Source organism: Synchiropus splendidus, chromosome 5, assembly GCF_027744825.2.
Source record: "Synchiropus splendidus isolate RoL2022-P1 chromosome 5, RoL_Sspl_1.0, whole genome shotgun sequence".
NCBI classification, from domain to species: Eukaryota; Metazoa; Chordata; class Actinopteri; order Syngnathiformes; family Callionymidae; genus Synchiropus; species Synchiropus splendidus.
The window spans coordinates 25,189,803-25,210,796 of NC_071338.1; the positions used below are offsets into that span (position 1 = coordinate 25,189,803).

Genomic DNA, 20,994 nt, shown 5'->3' on the forward strand with positions numbered 1-20,994 from the left:
GAAAGGCAGATGAAACTTGCTTTTTTTATCATTTCAAGGCAAGAAGAGCTGACGAATTCAGAGGCCCCAAATGATCGTGTTGGATCATTTGAAGCCAGTAAATAGGAATGATGCTTCCCCGGCGACACCGTTGGAAGATGTCGTTATTATTCCACACACGCTCGCAGACAGACTTGTCTTCAGTTTTTGGATTCGATGCACATCTGGCCAGTGGGCATTTCCCTTCTGTTCCCGGTTCATGTTTCTGTGAACCGCCATGACACATGGGTACGATTATTTAAGACGCAATAGAGGATGAGAAGGATGCCTGACTTGTACATCATTTCAATTTAGGACAAGATTGAGCCATAATGATGCTGAAGACCATCTGCATTGTGATGCTGCACTGATGATGAGACTTCCTCCTCTTTATTATGATGAGACTCAGCACATGCCATCAGTCACAGATCCACTCTGCTCTCAAAACATCCACCCGTCGTCTCCTCAAGCGCAACTCCAGTGTGGCTTCCTTTAATGGATGCTCTGTTAATGGATGCTCATATGTTAGTGCTTATGAGTCGGTATTACATGACCTTATATATATATATATATATATATATATATATATATATATATATATATATATATATATATATATATATATATATATATATATATATATAACATATTTTATTGTTTTCAGTGTATTTTTTTGGAGGATGATGGGCAACAGGTGTTTTTGTTTCATTTTTGTGCAATTGGAATTGGATCTTTTTTTTTTTTAATAAGTCAAACTTTATTTGTGTTACAGCGGCTTCTTGAATATTGGACAATAAAACAGCTTTGCAGAAGAAGAAAACAGGAAGGAAAGATAAAATAATACCTGGTGTGGTTGTCTTCTTTTTCCCAAATGATAAATGCGTGTGTACAGAAGAATCCTCCAGAATCACGGTCACGTCTTCTCAGGTCACCGGGCAGTTGCCAACTTATTTCCGTCACGTTAACAGGTGACACCAGCAGACGCGCACGTGCTTCCGCCACACAGCGAGACTCTGCTGCCACCAAGTGGCCCTCCGCTGCAGGTGACGTTATTATGTAACCCGTCTCGCGCAGGCACGTTGTCACGTGAATCCAGACACAGGTTTTCTAAAAATAGCCACCCAGGCATGGACAAGCGCCAAACGATACATATTTAATAAACAAGAGCCACATCTTCCACGGCACACCAAAGTCGCAGCTAAGATATATCACACTGAATGATGATATTAAAATGTACATTCCTGCATCAGAAAAAAACAAGTATTTACTAGTTAATTACCGTTTGTCTAGTCACAAGAGGCATATTGAGAAGCACCTGTTCACAGTGTATCATTATATAACTCCTCTATTTCCATGATTTTTAATTTAAGAAGACAGGGATTTGAATTCTACAGGCACAGCAAACAACATGGTTGTCTTTTGCCCATTGCAGTCATGAGTCTTTCTCTCTGATGTGACCCTTCCAGAGAGCCACCTGGGCTGATCACATTTCCTTCTCCAAATACTCCAAGCTGGGCGCGTCCAGTCTCTGTTCCTGGTTACGGTTCTTTGTGAATTCTTTCAACATTTCCATCACCTCCCCCTGGTAGACCTCTGGAGTGGGCTGGGCCTCTGCAGGGCGGAGGATCAATCACTGACAACACGGTATGACACAACATGCAATACACTGTAAATATTACTGTAAATTCCTGACTATGGAGCGCGCCTGAATATTAGCCACACCCACTAAATTTAAGAAGGAAAATAGATATCATATATACGCCGCATACGCCGCATCGGATCATAAGCCGCATCGGATCATAAGCCGCGGGTGCAGTGGTGCTGTCTGCACCGTAGAAAGGTCAGCGGTGCAATGAGCTTAAGAATGCATGAGGATCACTTCAAAACGGGTTCCAGCATCGAGACTGACTCATGAAACAAACTCAGCAATGTTCTAAACTTAAATCACTCATAACTAAACAGTGCTGAAAATGCACTGTTTTCGTCCATGTGTCCGAAATTCCGACACCACAGCTGGTCTCAGCTGATGCACCAGGAGATCAGTTCTGTTGGCGGAGTTTGAGCGCTGTGAGGTCAATAAAACGCCTCTTATTTCATCGGTTTCATGTGACAAGGCTCAATATTTTGGCAGCATGACGCTCTTTAGATTGTAAAAATCAATATACTAGCCGTGTAGTTGTATAAGCCCCAAGGTTCAGATCGTGAGAAAAAAGTAGCAGCTTACAGTCCGGAAATTACTGTAGTTCATACTGCATTTTGTTTTTTCACTATGGTGAATACTACCTAACACTCCTCACCTGTTGCCCAGTAGTAAATGTCCCAGTCATTGCTTGGTTCATTGATGAGTCTGTCGTACTGCTTCAGCTGAGCTGCACTCATCGTGTTCAGGTACCTCTTCGCAAAAAGGCTGCAGGAGAAAGGGGGAAAGGTCGTCCGCATGTTTCTAAAACATGCTTTACAGCGTCACCCACCTGAGTAAGATGCAGTTCTCCAACATCCCCCTCTTGCGACTTTCATAGAGCAGGCGGCGTCTTTTGATGTCAAGTGGCTCACCAGCCCTTTCTTCCCATGGAGGAAGAGGAATCTCAATTAAATCGCCCTTTGTGTCATCGGGTGAGTCGCCACGGTAGCAACGAGACGGCACCACTCCCCTCACCGTCGGCCTCCACGCTGCCTGGCAGACCCCAGCCACGACCTCATGGGCAGAACACAGTGTTTAAGAGTTCAGCTTTCAAACTAGACAAGAGTATGGTGATTCCACCTTCACCTCCAGTTCCAACTGAAGCCAGGTATTTAGTTAGAATATACATTCGGATCGTCGTCAACGCAAATATCATTGCCAAAAGAGGTGCAAGATCATCGGCCATAAACAGGGTCAGAGGTCAGCACCAATATACCCACATGACTTTGGGAGTTCACACTGTTATCTTTGTGCAATATTAATACACACAAAACAGTGTTGGGTCTATTCCTGTTTTTTTTTTTTTTTTTGTCTGCTGATGCACCAGGGCACCTAAGCGAAGCTTTTTTTAATTCTTTCGTTTTGCCATGGTTCAGTTCTAAATGTCCACATGGCTATTGTTTGTACTATTGTCAGTGAATATGATTCAGTGCATTCGCCATGCCTTAATTCGCACCAACATGTGATGCAGCCGGTTATTTATTTAAACGAAATTACATGAGGCAATATAAAAGAAAGAAATACTCCAGGACACGGAATACTAAATCATTACACTTATATTGAACTAGGCAAAAATACCGTAAAACTGGCAGTAGAGGGGACGCTCGGGGGTGACTTGCATAAGAAAACAATAGCGTCCTGTTGTGCAACTGGCAAGATTAACATCCAAATGCAGTGGAGAAGCAGACACTTAACGTTACAAGTCGATAAAATGAGATCGAGCCTCAATGGATTCTTTCATGTTATTCCCCCAATATTGCGGTTACAGCGAAGACAAACGCGGCACACACATAATGATGAACTACTCACTCTTTTTGCGATCATAGACGAAAGCATCTTCAGTCTTCTGTGATCCTGACCCTTGTGCAGGTCGCCGAGCGCCGGGAAGTCAAATCTTATAGAAGACACAGTCCTAACTTACACAAGCTGTTATGACGTCACACCGGAAGTGATGTGAAAGGGACAGGCCGGAGGTCAACCAACAAATGTGAGGTAGTTTGACGTTGTTATTGATATTATAAAAAAAAAAAAACACCAGAAACGGAAACAAAAATTTATAAAATTTTAAATGCGGTATAGTGCGGCTTGTTTTGCTTTCTCACCGAAAAACAAGTGAAGGTATGACACAAGTAGCCCGAGGCATGGGAACCACTTTAGTCGTCAAGTCGGTCCCATAAGCCTGCCGCACTGGAAGCTTCCGGTGGCAAAATATTAGCAACATTAGCGAACACGTAGCACTGCAAAACAGCGGATCCTTGCTGTTTCTACCTAAAGTGCACAACTGTATATTTTTTATTTCGACCATTAAATGCTCAAAGCATTTATCAAAGCAAACGATAGTGTGTTCGGTTTGTAATGTATTCTGTTACGATGTTGCTCGTGTACAGATGTAGATTCTAAGCTAGCGTGTATGTAGTCAGGTGCGGTTTGTCCAACGTTCTCTGATGCTTTACGCGAATGAAAAGCTGTGCACGCTGAAGACGCCAGAGTGGGTGAACACGTTCAAGCTAGAAGAATGGATGACGATTTAATATATGCTGACGGACCAGGTGCCTCGATGGAGAGAGACGCCGACAGCAACAAGGAAGAAAACCATGAGGTGATGATGAGATTTTTCCTTTGTATCTTTCCGTAGATATGTATAGGTCAAATAGCATATTCTTTTAACTGGTAAATGATGTTCTGTATTCTTGCAACTTTTGCTTAATTTTACTTATTTGAACTCTGTTTACTAAATTGTGGCTCAGAGGAGTTTGAACGAGTGGCCGGGGGAGGGGGGGTACTATCAGGGGATAAACACAGAAATAAGCTAAAATTAGAAACATCAGTGTGAGACACTAAAACAAGGAACATTTAAATAATTGTTGTAGTCACACTGGTGCTCCAAAATTAATATATCTGTTGTTTTGTTTCATTGTTTACAAGTAACACTACTAAGTAAAACGACTACGTTTCACCTTCTCAAATGTTTCGCTCGATGTCCTTGTATTTACCTACGAAGACACTTAATCTCTTTGTCTTTATCACATTATAGGACTTGGACAAAAGTTCCGAAACCAATGATGACCTTTTCGATGCTGTCCTGACTGGTTCTGTAGACTGGGGTCCAGATAAGACCGCTCTGAAAAACAAGACTGAAAGCAAAAAAGAGCAAGCTGATCTGGCTGTAGAGGAGAAGAAAACTACAGTCACCCCTCAGGGAAAATTGTGTTTATATGTCGGCCATTTCCCCTGGGTAAGTTGGTCATTCTTACAAGAACTTCTGAAAATGTTATTTGAAATGCAGTTATGAAATGGATGTGAAGCTTGCCATTGCCTTCAGACATTTAAGCTCGTCTCTGTTCTTGTAGTGGGTGTCTGACGAAGACCTCGTGTCAAAAGCCAAAAGTTTGGGTGTTTGCGATGTTGTGGACATCAAATTTGCGGAAAACAAGGCCAACGGCCAGTCAAGAGGGTAAGCTATCACTGGATGCAGAGTATTTACTTTTTCACTTAATGGGTGTTATCATCAGCTCCATGTGCAACAGGATTTTAATCCTTTCTCTTTCTTTTTTTTACAGCTATGCAGAACTGACGGTTTCTTCAGACAAGTCCTTTCGAACGTTGATGGAGAAACTACCCAATTGTACAATGAATGGGGAGAAGATTGAATGCCGCTATGCCTCTCGTCACAACCTCGGTGTTTTTGCACAGATTGCACAGCAGCGTAAGATGACCCACAAGTGGAGTTTAAAACCCTATCAAAGCAGCTTACTGAAGATGTGCTTTTCTTCCAGGTTTTCCATTGCGAGCACACTCAAATAGTTCCAGAGAGACTTATACGTCCGACCTGGACCCCCCACAAGAGACTGGACCACTCACAGCGCCGCCACCATTTCTGCCGCCTCCCCTTGCAAACGCGTTTCCTTCTCAGCCTAGTATTTTCCCTGCTCATGTAGTTCCTCCCTACCCGCTGATGCCACCAAATATTCCTCCCCCAATTCCTCCCTTGTTTCCACCTCCATTACCGCCAATGTCAAGTCAACCACCACCCAGCCTTCACCTAAACCCAGCATTTCTTCCACCACGCCAAGACAGGTATGTTTATGCCATGTAAAAGTAAATAAAACCAAAGTTTTCAATTATGAGGTCTGCCCATCTATCAATATCGCAGAACAAGCAAGACATGTTTTTATTTTTATTTTTTAGAAACATGCATCAGATGATGGACCATGAATTTGAGGATCTTATTAACAGAAATAGAGCTGTGGCTAGTTCTGCTATCACAAAGGCAGTGACGGGAGCAACAACTGGTAAGCATGGATTAGCAATGGCCACTGATTTGGAAACACAAAAGAATATTTATAGTGCATTTGTTTTGTCCTGAAGTCAAATTAATAATGATATGGACAAAATAAAATCAGATTGAACGCATGTATTCTGAACTCTTTGTCCCCAATTCTTTCCATCGTGACTTCAGGAGACCACCAAGAGTCCATGGAGACTCTATTAACAGCCATTGCCATCATAAAGCAGTCCAGAGTATACAGCGACGATCGCTGCCAAGCTCTGGTCACCTCACTCAAAGATTGTCTAGTCTCAATCCAGGGGAATGGCACGCATGGGTTCGTATCCTATTCTTTCTGTGTGAGCATTAAGAGACTTGAGTTCCGGTGGGTGAGCTTTTGTTTTTATTTGCAGGAAGAGCAGTTTTTCAGAAGATGAAAGGGATCGAGTTAGAGATCACGACAGAGATCGTGACCGAGACCGCGACAGAAAACACTCGTCCAGCAGGGATGGTGCGGGAGGATCTCGCAGACATAGATACAGAGATCGGTCCCGGAGTAGAGAGAGGGACAGGGGCCGCTCCAGGGGACATTCCAGGGAGCGCTCCAGGGAACGCTCCAGGGAACAGGGCCGGCACAGAGAATACAGAGAGCGCTATCGCTGACTTGGTAAGTTTACTGCTGCTACTTTGAGTTTAGAACCAAGATGTAGTCTGGACAGCTAGTGTCGAAAACGACAACTTTTGTTTTAGTAAATGTGTATATTCCCATTTGGTTCTCTGTATATTCATCAGATTTTCCTCTTGTAACAAGCTCCACAATTTTCCCAACTAATTCTTATATGATTTTACTGCAACTTGCTTCCTGTTGTGATGTATGAAGCAACTAAACAACACCTAGTTGTAATTTTGGGTTGACATAGCTTAATCCGCAACTGTAGTTTGAAAGTGTTTTTGTTTTTCCTTCAGGCTCATGCAACATGAGGGGCTAAAGCAAAGACCTCTAGCATCTTCAGCAAGCTGTAAATATGTTGTTATATCGTGGTGAGGAGCAGTATTCCACACTGAGGCCTGTTTTTTCTTTCCGTGTACACTATTTGACATGAACCTGTTTTAAAAAAAAAATACAGTAATTGTCATGATTGTTTAATGGCCTACAGATTTTAGTGGTGGCATGTCAAGACACCTGGTATAAAACAAAATGTCATGTTTTTTTTGTATTCCATCATACGATTAAAGAATCTCCCATCTTCTGTTGTTCATCTACCTGAGCTCTGTGTCTTGCAATTGTCATTTAGTTACACATAAAATGCCATGAACATTGTAGTGAGCTAAAATAGAGACGACCCTCTCAAGATTTCACTTGCAGTGAAAGCGACAAGAACTCACACTTGGACTTCACTCGTCTTGAATTTAAGTGATCATTTTAGAGTGGAACCTTGACTCGAGAACTACGTCGATGGTAACTCTTTTTGCAAGATCCTGCTCCAAGTTTCTGTTAGTCCAACTAAACACTGTATGTACCAGTTCATATTTTAAGAGCTCCTCCGTTTGATCTTATCCCTTCATTCAGGCCGTAAACAAGTGGCAGGCGTTTGTCGCAATTTGATTTCTATGTCGAGACAATGACCACAAACACAGATTAATGAAATTCAACTGCTGTATTTAGAAAATCATAAAAAAACTACATTCAAATTTTTTACAACTGTGTCATTTGGATTCTTAACAAAACTATAATTTCAAAGTCAATCCGATTCACTTTTCCAGAGGAGCGTAATTCAATAGCTTCTCGATCAGATCCACGTGAGAAAGAAGCATCCTCCGGCAGCAGTATCTCTTCAGACCCAGGGCATCGAGAGCATCGCTAAATGGGGAGAGAAAGAGAGCGTGTCGATGAATAATGCAAGGTTATGCACTTCTGCTATCACTGCAGAGTTAATGGTCAAGAGTACAGGCCTTTTACTATGCAACAATTACCAAGGACACACAACATCCTTCATAGGTGGGCAATAGAAAGTTTTCTGCACTATCAAGCTTTACCTGATGAAAATGATTGATGGTGTCCTCTAGAAAAGTCCTCATTCAGAAAATGTCCCCTTAGTGTAATAAAAAGGCCCTGACCTTATTCATGGTAGCTGCAGAGGCAGCGCTGCTTGTGCACCATATTTTGGATCCAAAATGTTAACTTATAAAAAGCATTGGGTCAAGGAAAGCTAACCAGAAAGCCAAGAGGAATCGCAGGAGAATCCAAATGTGCTCTACGGATAAGTTGTTATTAAAAGAACCGATACCGATCCTTGGCCTAGGGAGAATCGACCAATACCGGTCCGATACCAAATATTAACCTCGTGCCATACAATGGGACTGGGGACAGTGCAACACAAGCTGTAAACAGTGATAATAAGGAACCACAGTGCAAACAACCCTGACAATGTCAAGCTCTGGATGTGATCACAAAAAATAAAATTGACAATTTTGGGAAAAGTTGAGATTTCCCAGCAATGAACAAAAAAATCAAGTAGCTTAACATCTGAACATTACAACAGCAATGGTCACTGAAATGCATTGATAAATTCTTCCCGGGTGGCTTCTAGAGATGCTCTACAGCTACTTCAAATCTAGGCCAGTGGAATAGTGGTCAACCTAAGGAATTCTCCAAAATATCATTATAAATATGTACACATCCATATTCAAGAAGCAGGATTTTCAAAAGGCTTTTACTTTGAAATGACACATGAAATTGAGTTCCAACTTCCTGGGTGTCTTTCACAGGACCAATTAGTTGGGTTTTCAAAAACAATAAGTTACATTTCTGTGCCTTTTACTTTCAAATCAGCTTTGTTTTGGCATTAACGTAATACTCGCATTTGAGTTCCGTCTTGGTGCGGGCTTGACTCCGGTATTAAGTTGGTGGTATTAAATTTCGTGGCGTCACTCGCTCCCCTCGAAACATTCTCTTTGCATAAATTGCATGTCGCTTCAGCCGTTGTCGGTGTGACAAGTGTAAAATACTTCCACGCCGCTGAGCCTTTGCTGCGTGCCGGCGCCATGTTATTGCTCTTTAAGACATGTGCCGTCGCTTGACGTCAACGTGTGCACAAAACATAAAGATGCCCCGCGGATCGGTTAGGGTTAGAGACCCGATCCTACTTTGTGGGGCTGGATCGGGAAAAATAGTTTTCAGAATCGATTGCTCAATGAAGCACTTCCCACAACAGATCCATTCATTCATTCAAGTCTGCGAGGACTGTCAGGATCGGCAATTTTTCACAGATGCCCGATACCTGGATCGGATCGGTGCATCTCTAATCTGCAGCTTCTTCTGTGTTCATGCCACCAGAGTTGCACTGTTAGTTTATTATCAGCTATCACAACATGTGTTGTTGCCAATAGCTCTTCAGTTGAGCAATTTGAAGAAGCACTTACATCCAATACTCCTGCAGATACAGGGACCATATTAGCTATGGTGCCCAGCAAGTGTGAGTTGGTGGTTGGTCCATGGTGGTCAACTTCATGCCACAACATCACCTCTGACATCAACTAACCTTTCAAGACCGTCAGTGTACCAAGTCACTTACTCCAATGTGGGAAGGCCAGATTTATTTTCACAGTAACTTTGACTCACCCTTCAGTGTACTCGGCCTGGAGCAGGCCCAAGTACGCTTCCCACTTGTTTCCCACGATCTTGCCACACGTGAAGCACCGAACAGGGATGATCATCCTGGCAACACCTTCAAAGATACAGCACTTTGATCAGACCCTTTAATCCGGAGGAACCTTCCTCGAGCGATATGTCGAATCATTTCCTCGCATATTCCGAAAACTAACATGAACACTGAAATAGCTTTAGCGGAAAACAACAACAACAAAAACACGAACCTACCAGAAGCTAACTGCTAACTGGCAATATTTTTAAGCTCCCCAGAGTTAAGTTACACGTGGATGGTAATAGTAGTTGCCTTTAAAACTAACAAAACAAAACACATCCATTAAACCAATATAAAGTTCTTCCACATGAATCATAATGTACATATTTGGACTAGCTAGCACATGTTCAGCGTTAGCGCTAAAACTGCGCTCATTCATTTAAGTCTCGTCTCAGAGATCGGATCACATCATTACACAACAATAGAATCAAAACACCCAACACCATCAACTTACGGGCTGTGAACAAAAATAAATCGAGTAACGTTTCTCCTCGTTGTGCCACAGTATGTTGACACAGCGGTTAGCGCTTCAAAATAATAGTACTTCCGGTGCCGTTCATTGTCCAGGAAGTGAGCGATTCAACTCACCTGACAGTGATGGCGACTGTTCATTTGCGGTCAAGGAATTCATCCGTACACAATTAAAATAACAATAAAACAAGTACTAATAGTAATTATTATTACTAAAAGCACAAAAGACAACAATAAAGAGACAGAAACGTATTTTGGCTGGTTCACTGCGTTTAATAGTGGTTTAACAACAACCTGTTTGTGTACATTTGGATTGAAATGAGGGTGAAAAAGGAAACTATAATAAAGTATATATAGAAATTGCACCATATCCCCTTATTCAAGTGACAACCATGTCTGTTATCCTCATCCCTTACATCATTGTGAACACACACTGAGTATCATCAGCATCTCTACATCACCTAATAACTCGCTACTAGCACATGTGCTAAATAAATGAGGAGTCCTACCATTATTATTGCATTTATACGCTGTTGAGGTTATGAAAATAGGATTTCTTTTGTACAGTTTATTGTACAATATATGATGAACATTGTTTTGGTGTTGGTAATCGGTTCATTCTGATTTATCTTTTAGACTGTTAAATCTACTTCTAAATGCCAACTTAAACCGAAGTGTGGCACGTATCCGAAGTATATATAACGTTTTTTTTTTTTTTTAATGTGAAAAGACAGTGGGGTTGTGTCTGTACAAATGAGCATACCAGACTGTAATATGATTTTTGTTGTTTTCTGGAGTAAATATATATAGATATATATATTTTTTTAATTCTGCCTCCTGTATCTTTATTGAGGAAAATAACTCTACTCAACATTTATTGACAGATGCAGTGTGAAAGCAGGAAAAAAGGGAGAAATAAAAGTATATATCAGCTTCCACGTTTAGCGGATATATACTGGATAATGCAATATTTACTGGCTAGCTTTGAATAAGTACTTATGATACACAGACAGTTCTGGCTTTGGTGTAGCACATGATCTTTAACATTGCAACAAACATCTTCCTTATCTACTGCGAGAGTTAATCTTACATTGCGCTCCACACACCCCAATGCCATATTACATCAGTGGCAAAACTTTGGCTTTTTTATTGAAAAGCGTGTTTTGTTTTAACACAGAAATGTGTTTTCTTATTCTTTTCATCGTCACTTCCTCTTTATATGTGCAAATAATCTACATTTCTGTTAAAATGTCTATACACACTTGCAAAACAAACTTGAAGCTTTGTGTTGTGCCTCAATTCTTCTAGAATCATATTATGTTCAGGAATGCAACACAAATATTGCAACAGAGTGAGCAAACCTGATTTAAAGGAGATAAAGCCAATTGTGTCCCACAGAGGTCTTTCTATTTAACTTCAGGATAACGTTCTAGAAGCAGTTAAATGTTTCATGCATATTTCATTAGTATCAATGCCTCATAAATATATTAAAATGGGCACATTTTGTTAGTGCAGACCCTCAGTAATGTAAGTCGATAAATAGAAGATCGGAATTGTCATTGTCATTAACAGTGATAGTCTGTGAACCAATTCGGTTTGAAATGACACAGTAAATGATCACCTCATGAGTTATATAAATTGAGATGACAATTGTGGGTTCAATTTCTTCTCGCCAGCAGCAAAAGCCCGAGTAAGACGGCCCCTGCAGCAATCACCGCGCCACCGATGAGAAAGGGTTTCAGATGTTCCAGAGAGTCTGTGCCAGAGGCTGCAGCATCAGCACCTGCATCCGTCTCCCCATCCTGAGGTGGAGGAACCTCGGGCTCCGGGGTGGCAGGGGCCGGGTCAGCCTTGCGTGGGGCAGCCGGCTCCTTCTTCTCTGCTTTAGACGCTGCCTTGGGTGCCGGAGTCGTGGACTTGGCCTTGGCCTCCATGGACAGAGGTGTGGCGTGGTCTGGAGGAGACTTTATAAGGTCAGCTCTGTGCTGCTTCACTGAAGAAAAACAGCAAACACAAATGACCAGAGTCAGAATCTAAATTAGACCAAGACCCGTTATGATCCAGCTCAGCGGACACAGGAAGGCGCTTCATAGTCACTGTACGCGAGCAGTCAGGTGGGAGTGAGGCCTCAAATGTGACCTTGGAAAAATATGACATTGATGGCGAGTCACTTGGGGGTGTTTAATTCTGGTCCACGCAGCTGTGACACGAGATGTTCCCTGAAAACTGACCTCCCATCTGCTGCCTGGATGACACATTTACCGGACAAACTGTGAGGTCCTGCACTTGAGGAGCTGAATTATAGGTCATCATGGGATCTGGCTCTTGTTGAATCCACAGAATCCTCATGTTAAATTGTAGTTCTGCACTTCTCTATGCTCCAGTTGAAAAACTGCATGAGTCATAGTGGCTAAAAATAGAGCACCAGAGAAGAGGATGAGAAGCAAGATGTTCACGAAACATAAGTAAAAACTGAAACGATACAGCAGAAGGACCAGCTCTGACTGCAGCTAAAATGCACTGAGGTTTCCAGCAGAAACGATTTCACGGATCCGCAAGGAATATGCATCTTAATAAAGGCAGCGAAAGCAACACCTACCGTTCTAAATGGGATGATGAGATTAACGGAATAATTTATGTCAGGAGCGGCAGCGGTAGCCTGTAGTCAGAACGTCCTCAATATTAGAAAATGAGAGCAGAGAGATGGAGGACGCAGGAGGAGGAGAGAACGGGCTGTACCATTTGAAGGGGACCAAAGGGGGTGCACAATCTGAATAGTCTCTCTTACTCGCCGTTCAATTTCCATCGGGAAATTAATGTTATCTTACTTTTTTTTTTTGATAGAAGCAAAATGTTCAGCTTCTCAAGAGATTATTTATTGTTATTTGTGCATATCAGTCACATTCGAATTGCCCATGTAAAGATGGACAACACTGTTGTTTACAATTATATCTGCGTATTACTGCTTTATTGTTTAGTGTGTTTTAACATGCGTTTTTCAGTACAGCAGATGTCGAACAAATGTGTGTCCGCAATGACTTCTCACGTGACCCGAATACGTCTTGACAGTAGCACAGCTATTTCCATGTGTTTGATTTATAACGTGACGTTGAACCACGCCCAATGTACGCCAAGCCAAAGAGGAACACAATGAGTCAAGATACTAATCTGACTTGTGACGCTATTCAACGACGAGCGTGCTATGAAACGCAACAGTCACTAAATTGCCCAAATACTGAATGCGCATCCAATCTATTAACTAGCGTGTTGTTATTAGAGTACTGGCGACGAAGCTACGATTAGAAATGTGTTCTAAGATTAATGTCGAGTAAAAGTGCCGGAGTTGAGATCGGCGCTGTTGTGTTACGTTAAACTTCGGTTGTCTCCATGGAAACAAGTGTAGACGTGAACGCGATAACAAATCTGTGAGGATGTTGAACTTAGCGATGCACAACAACCTTTTTGTGCTATGTGTTTAAATACCACCGCGATGATATATTAAAACATCATCAAGCTATTAGATATTGATATAGGTTTCGGTTTTACTCAGAAATATCAGAATATTAAGGAAAATGGTTTCGAAACAGGTCGACGGGGTTAGTGTCAAGTCATGTTTGCATCGGGCGTGAAACAGCAGACGAGAGTCATCTTGGGCCTTTTCTTCTTTGAGCGAGTCGCTGTTTCCTTGGTATCGGACAAACCACCGGCGGCGCTCTTCCTCCGCAGGATCTCCGCCGAGCGTCTTCCATTTACCGAGAGAGAAAACGGGTCAGGTGTGCGTAATCAGAGCGCCATATCTGTCAGACTGAACGCGGAAGGGGCGGGGGTCTCCCATTCGGTAGTTTTCAACTGGGGAAGTGTCCCGGGGATGGGCCGGGTGATCGCGAAATGCCGCCTCCGTGTTGCTCGCAGCGATTCGGGAGTTGTCCAGCTGCTGGTACGCACCGTCTGCTGACGCCAACCTAGGACTGGGAGAGGGTTTTTTTTCGTTTTGTGACCAAAATCAAAGGACTGTTCCTCAGCAGGATCTGAGAAAACACCGAAGCAAATCTCATGAATGTTCCGATTCATGGTTCTGGTCCGCTCGGCGTCGGAAGCCACAGCTGTTTTATGCCTTCAGGTCCACGCATGCACCGGTTGAAATGACGTCCAAGCGGTGGTTCTGATTGATCGACCAGACCCGCGAGAATCCACGTCGTGTATCTGCGCCGGGGAGAGCGAGGCTGAGGCGGGTCAGAAGCCGGGAGGATATGGGAGAGAGAGTGGAACCCAAGCAGCGGCTCTTGGCGAGACGTCGTCGAAATACAGGTGAGATGACGCTCGCGTGTGTTCGGAACACGGTGCCGCTTAGAAATCCAGGCGAGAGCCGAGGAATTTAGGCCAGAAAACAAGCACACAGGCCACAGGATGCCACCTTGAGGAGCCGTCCTAGTCATCGAGATTACACCAGGCTACTGGTCTACATTACTTGTTGGGAAAGACGCCACTGTTGACCGCAAACACACTCGATCTACGTCTTCCATCGGGTTAATATGATCAGCCGCATCATGAGCCGCAACTGATGGTCTCTGTTAATGTAAACAAACTTGCATAGCCCCAGATCCATGTTGCAAAAATGAGGTTAGCCTTTAAATTGAAGACACATACAGGTGACATGTGTCAGTGAAAAGGGGTGTGTAAGGGGTTAACTCTGGGTCACCGTCACCCCTTGAAGAAAAACTGTCAAGTACATCAGATGTGTGTCACAAGTCGTGAAATGAGTTGGATACACTTGTGCAGCATGATGGAAATTATGTTTTAAATTCAGTTGCTGGCCGACTGTTTTAACACTTCAATGTTTGTGTACATGTTGTTCTCATTTTAGTTTTGTTAGTCCAACAAACAGCCCTGTCCCAAGTTTCCCAACTTCAACATGACACCCATACGTCTCGTCACGTCAAGGGAAGCAAACACACAGAAAATATATGCATGAAAACAACTCAAAAAGGGTTGTATTTTAGCTAAGAAGCACAAATTATGGCAAGGTCTCCTCCTCAGATCTTGAGTAATGACCGCCAGAATGAACTGTGTCTCTCTACTGTGTGTACAAAGGAATATTGCAAGAGTTTAACAATGTCTCATTTCCTCTCGTAAGTCTTTTTTATAGTCAATTTTCCGGTTCTGTATCTGTTTTGAAATACTCTAGTGGAAGCACTCTGACTCATCGACTCAGTGGAAATAGGAGGACCCCAATTTTTTTATCACTGCTGAGCAGAGCAACTACACAAGCAGAAAGAGTTTATCAACGCGAATGAAGCTGTTGCATGTATGGCATCCGCACATGACGACTGCTCGCTTTGTAACTACAGTATTAGACAAACTGGTGCAGCTCTATGGTCACAATAGTGTTATTCACTGTTAATTTATTGTCGCCTGTAACTTTTAAAACAGCTTATCTGTATGTTCAAAGGAAGATGGTTCGAAGATTTGGGGTTCAAAACACTGCTGCCATTAATAACAATAATTAATAGCAACCACAAATTTTGTTGTATTGTAGTTTAGTATTATGTATTAAGTATTGTCCCAAGAATATAGGGATGATAAATGTGATGATCATACAGCATTTTGGGCAAACACCAGAGTACGATTTTAATAAAATGAAACTGTCCTACACAACTGACATTTAGTTCTTCTCAGATCTAATTCCCTCATTATGTTACGGCTCATTTCCTAAAAAAGGAGTGCAATGCCAGAGACCTTGAAGTTTGAGATTCAAGCCATTGAGAAATTCGGAGTTCAAAAACAAAAACAACTGCACCTACTTGTGTAGAACGCTGCCTGATAAATGCTGTCAAGTAGCAAATCCAACTTTGATGGCACAAATTTGGCATCATCTATGAATAAGGAAATAAACGTCCTAGTCAAAGAGGGACAAGAAAATGGAGAAAAAAAACTAACCTGGGTCGCCACAGCTAGAAAGAAGATAAACCTAGTTCATTTTCCACATTGCCATTTTAGGAATCATTTTGGAAGGGCTGGGTATTTAAGCCCAATGCCATTGTTAACCAGGTGCTATCTTGGTTACACTTAATTATTTTACACTGGCAAGAGGAATCTTGCACTTGTTCTGCCACTTTCCCATTGAATGTCTGAGTGATATTTTTGTCACAATCCTCAGGACGTGCGTGTGAATCATTTTTATGGGCAGAGAAAGTGTTTGATATTGACAGCTTCCTTATGCCTTCATTGCAAAGTCGGTTGTTACGTGGAAAATTGAACAAATGGTTGCACATTTGATCGCACCTCTTGTCCAAGCTTAAACACTTTGTGCAATATTAACCACATTTTTCTGCATAAATTCCGGCTGTTGTAATTTAAGTAGGGATGCGATACCGGGCCTGAATAGTCGTACTCATAGAATGACCACTGATACCATGAGACTGATACCGCTTTATGTAGGGATGCACCAAATTTAAAATTTGTGGCCAAATTTGAAGAAAATTTTGGATTCTTGGCCTAATAATACTGAATATTCAGTGTCTTTTCTACACTTTAAAAGAATCCATTGTCAACACTGTCTTTAGACTTCGGATCACACTTAAGCGTTGCCATGACGGCAGTCAGAACCGGCACCATGGACAATGATCAAATAAAGCGGAAGCGTGTGATACATCGGAAAGTCAAAATCATTTCCACTTTCGTTGAACCGCTCCTGTTCGGTCAACAGCCGACCAGGCAGTGAGCTGGGGAGTCACTGCTGAAGGATGAGGTTTGTGTTGCCAGATTTTTCTTGGTGCTTCAAGAATGGTAGAGTGGGTTTCCTGAATTTCATCAGCAAGTTCATTTTTGTGTTATGGTTTAGAAGCAAAAAACTTGCAAAAGGCTTGAATGGTGTGGTCACGTCACACACCCCATTTTGGCTTCTTTGTGTAATGGCGGAAGTACTCAGTATCGGCGAGTACTTGCATACATACATTTTGGAAAAAACATATCAGTACATCCCTAAATTTACGTAAATGCTGGTATCATTTAAGTTAATATCGAAACTTAACATATCAAAGACATGTTAAGCTGAAAATGTTTGGAGTCATCTTGATGCAATGAAAGGCAAATATTAGCAACTGTTGTGCAAATTTAGAGTGAGAGTGATATTCAAACATTTGATAAAGCACAGAGGGATCTATCTTGGTTGTTTGCTCATATTTCCTTGCCAGAAAATGTATTTTTTGCTGGACGCTTCACACTGTGTGAGTTATGTCTCTGTCTGAAGTACAAGCCACCCACATTTGTGTTTTAAGCAATCGTTAAAATGTTGTATACATGAATAATGTGATAATTGTGGGTCTTTGAAGTTAATAGTATGTCTGTCCTGCATCTTTTTTAAAACCGAGGTAGAAGGCGACAGTGTGCTGCGATCATGTATAGAACCATGTCTGTCAATGTACCTGGAGCAGCCAAGATGTTCATTTACGTTACGAACCAGGGTGCACGAGTTGATGGTCTTGTTTATCTCTTCCTGTTGTTATTGCTTGTAATTTAGGTTGGGATTTAGGAGCAGCCTGTGTCTTTCTTAGTTCACTATCTTGGATTGCAGTTCTGATTTAAGATGGCGAGTTAATGTCAGTGCAGAAAAGCGTTGCTCACAAAAAATTATCAGTTGATCACATTCTTTGGCGCCTTGTAATCTGAAAAAGTGTGCTGTACTTTTGGTTGTCAGCTCAAGATTAACAGCAAACACAGCAAAAGATGAAGATAACTTGGTCTGTTTGGATGAGCGTCACTAAGGTATGTGAGGTAAAATCACTTTAGCCAGTGAAGGTTAGTGATATTGATGGCTGTTTCTCTCTGGATGAGAACTGTAAGTGAAACTACCACAGGTGGGAGGGGTCGATCCCACCCTGGCGTGTGTAAGATATTGCTTCATGTGCGTGCCTCACTTCTTCCTCATAATACTGCAATACAAAGCCAAAAAAAATGTGTCTCCACGCCTTACAGTTGCTTCTGAAGAAGGCAGAATTTTCACCAGCAAGCTTGTTTCTTACATGGGCATCCACAGTTCAATGATATGGCTCACAACTAGGGCTGATCTATGGTAAGTGGACAAAATACCATATCTCTGTCCGTGCCTGATATCTCCATATTTATGCAATGTGATGATGGGTTGAATGGAAACCATGTATTTTTCAAATGAAATCACAACACCAACAGCTATAGGCGGATGTTTGCCATTGTCTAGCTTCAGTTGTTGATCAAGGTCCAGCAGGTAATGACGTTTGTGGGCGTCGGGTCTGAGCGGTACATTGAAGGCTAGGTGCCAAAGTGACGTTTTCCATTGCCTCAGGTTTGCAGGCAGGACGCTGTTGTTGATGGATTCCTTTATTCATTTCAAATATCTCCATACAGATGCAGTGTCAGTAAATAGTTCAGACCGAGTCACAGAATTGTATATGTTCAGCCTACACAAAGGTGTTTGCTGCTGCTCTGTTTGTGTTGCATTAGTGTCTGGCCTCTTTCAGTTAGCTAAACGTTCAGGTCATGCACCAGGTGAAGATATCTGACATGGCGTGTTTGGATGGAACTAGACAGTAGCTATAACAAAGTTTTTTTTTTTTTTTAGGTGACTCTCCTCTTATACTGATCTAAATATTCAATGATTTCTGCTAAAACTGCAGGCTCGTCTAATGATATCGCAGTAAAGATAAGATTAGTCTTGGATGTATTACTGAGCACGGTGACATGATGGGCCTAGAAAACCGAATTATTGCATTAAATCTGGGATTCTAAAATGCATGGAAACCATTTAGTCTGACTGTGGGAGAGATATTCAAATTTCTCTTATCGGACTACACAACCTGGACAAGGCGGTCAGTAGGTGGACCAAGCTAGCAGGTAGGGAAGGGCGATATGGACAAAAAAAGTAATCACGATGTCGTAATTTCAGCGCTAACAATAATTACCACGATTAATGCATTTTCATTCTATTCCATGTGTTAAAGATTTAACTAATACTTGTGACCGCTTTATAATTTGTTGATGGTCCCTAACTGATGCCGGGGTGTAGTATTAGTGCTGCCTGTGAGAGTGTGTCCGCGATCAGTGAACCCTAATGGAAGCCTGTAGAGGACGACGCCGCCGCCAATACGGGAGTGGAGCGCCGTCCAATAGCCAACTATGTCTCCAGGTCCAAAGCAGCGAGTGAGACGTATGTTTATCGAATTTATCGTGAAATACCATCGTGGAGTTTGTGTTTGGCTGCATATTGCGTACAATAAATTCTCGCCTATCCCTTCTAGCAGGTAGCTGTTTTTCTAGGACTGGTTCAAAAAGTCAAAGCATGAAAAAATACTATCTGGTGCTCCTACACTATTGATGTGGATGCAGGCTGGTGTGCACGCTGGACTGAGAGCCTGATATGAATTACAAAATCGATACACTGCAGAAGTGAAATCACCAGATTCTGCTGCATGCATTTTATAGAAGTGAGAGGAGCCTATTTCACTATTCGCTATCACTCGGTCTTTGGCTGCAGAGATTGGCAGAAGATCAAGTGTCTGAATATGGTGCAGACACTGACTGCTGCACTGAAAGCATCTGACCAGGTGAGGTGGCCATTAAGCCGGTGCCTGCTTTGTGGCGGGTTGCCATCGCCAGCTGCACCCAAACAATCGGAAATCTCCACGTATACACAAAACCCCACATTATTTGTTGTGTGCATTCTAACAGCTCGGATGAGAGAAAGATGGAGTGGGAAGTGGTGAAAGGAATTGAGTGGGTGGCAGTGGGAGAAAAAGATGGAGAAAGAGGCAGAGGGAGAGTAGGAGTGAGTGGCACATGGCTTTCTGTCTAAAAAAAGATGAGCAACACAAAACCAGAATCTGGATAAGGAGGAGGAGAGAAGAAAAAGAAGGGCAGGGGGAAGGCTGCAGGAGAAATGTAGGTTTTCTCTGCTGAAAATGGGTGCAAAGGCCCATGTCCTCTTTCATGGGTCTGCATGTGCTGTGAAATATGAAAACCGACTGAACGAGTGTGTGGGTTTGAGCAAGCATGGCGATAAGGATGGTAGAAATAGTAGTGCGGTCAGTTCAGCGCTGTAGAGAGGAAATCTTGAGTAATGGTGGGAGTCGAAGGAACCATGTGACTTCTGATGAGGAGAATCTTGCTCGCCTCAGACTAACTCTGACTGAGGACACACGGACGTGTGACTGCAGTGGAATTTCTTGCAGAATTATGTCAGACTGTTGCACCCACTACCGTGGACTTTTCACATCAATACAGATATTTATAGCATAAATGCTTTAGCTTGGGAAGTTCCTTAGCCATTCAGCACTAGCTGAGCCGGACCTGGTCTTTGTGACGACCATGTGTCCCAGGTCTTCCCTTTGCTGCTACACCTGTCACAGTTGTGATAGTAGCCTGCTGTTCAGAAATCGTAGTAGCATGGGGAGCAATGGCTTCCCTAGGTTTTTGTGTTTGGAGGGGTGGGAGGGGTTTGGCCTTATGATGGGTTGATGTCAGCTACGGTGACCGTTATAGTTTATTAATACAGACTACCCTCTCCAGAGAATTGTGGCGGGAAACGCTGAGGAGATAAACTACAGTGACCACCATTCACATTTAAATAGAGAGAACGTTGAGAAAACCCTGATACGTGGATCACGAACACACAAATCAAGGTCCCAGTGTTTTCTCAATTTCCTTTTACTCATCGATTGTTTGGTCACATCACATCATCTGTATTTAAACCAGTTATTCCCACACACGCCCACAGACACACAAAAACACTCCTGTGTACTCGTGTGTGTATACATGCTCACACCCAAACCACTACGCACACAGAAGACGTTCACGTTCAAATGTTTGTTTTTGTAATGTTG

The 20,994-nt window shown here is 42.4% G+C and overlaps 4 protein-coding genes and 1 long non-coding RNA gene across 6 annotated transcripts in view; 2 read left to right on the plus strand and 3 right to left on the minus strand.

The window, feature by feature from the left end:
• Positions 1-1,150: 1,150 nt before the first annotated feature.
• sdhaf2 (succinate dehydrogenase complex assembly factor 2) lies at positions 1,151-3,655 on the minus strand. Its single transcript, XM_053866626.1, has 4 exons — positions 3,509-3,655; positions 2,490-2,713; positions 2,316-2,425; positions 1,151-1,629 (listed from the first exon to the last, which is right to left on the minus strand). Exons 1-4 carry the CDS (start codon positions 3,533-3,535, stop codon positions 1,502-1,504), a joined length of 489 nt encoding a protein of 162 aa, XP_053722601.1. The 5' UTR covers positions 3,536-3,655; the 3' UTR covers positions 1,151-1,501.
• A 215-nt stretch (positions 3,656-3,870) lies between these two features.
• LOC128759567 (cleavage and polyadenylation specificity factor subunit 7-like) lies at positions 3,871-7,621 on the plus strand. Its single transcript, XM_053866625.1, has 9 exons — positions 3,871-4,298; positions 4,734-4,934; positions 5,050-5,153; positions 5,260-5,405; positions 5,476-5,776; positions 5,888-5,991; positions 6,159-6,303; positions 6,380-6,633; positions 6,933-7,621. The coding sequence occupies exons 1-8, from the start codon at positions 4,215-4,217 to the stop codon at positions 6,627-6,629; spliced, it is 1,335 nt and encodes a 444-aa protein (XP_053722600.1). The 5' UTR covers positions 3,871-4,214; the 3' UTR covers positions 6,630-6,633; positions 6,933-7,621.
• On the minus strand, positions 7,601-10,232 carry polr2l (RNA polymerase II, I and III subunit L). The gene is made up of 3 exons (XM_053866627.1): positions 10,125-10,232; positions 9,589-9,694; positions 7,601-7,827 (listed from the first exon to the last, which is right to left on the minus strand). The coding sequence occupies exons 2-3, from the start codon at positions 9,681-9,683 to the stop codon at positions 7,719-7,721; spliced, it is 204 nt and encodes a 67-aa protein (XP_053722602.1). The 5' UTR covers positions 9,684-9,694; positions 10,125-10,232; the 3' UTR covers positions 7,601-7,718.
• Positions 10,233-10,393: 161 nt separating this feature from the next.
• Positions 10,394-12,874, minus strand: LOC128759212 (uncharacterized). Its single transcript, XR_008414567.1, has 2 exons — positions 12,741-12,874; positions 10,394-12,134 (listed from the first exon to the last, which is right to left on the minus strand). It is a non-coding gene; the product is annotated as an uncharacterized LOC128759212 (long non-coding RNA).
• Positions 12,875-13,843: 969 nt separating this feature from the next.
• The window catches only part of dagla (diacylglycerol lipase, alpha), a 30,487-nt gene continuing 23,336 nt past the window's right edge, over positions 13,844-20,994 (plus strand). For both annotated transcript variants that reach the window (XM_053865003.1, XM_053865005.1), the window contains exon 1: positions 13,844-14,449. The gene's annotated coding sequence lies outside the window, so the exon portion shown is untranslated. The remainder of the gene's footprint in view (positions 14,450-20,994) is intronic.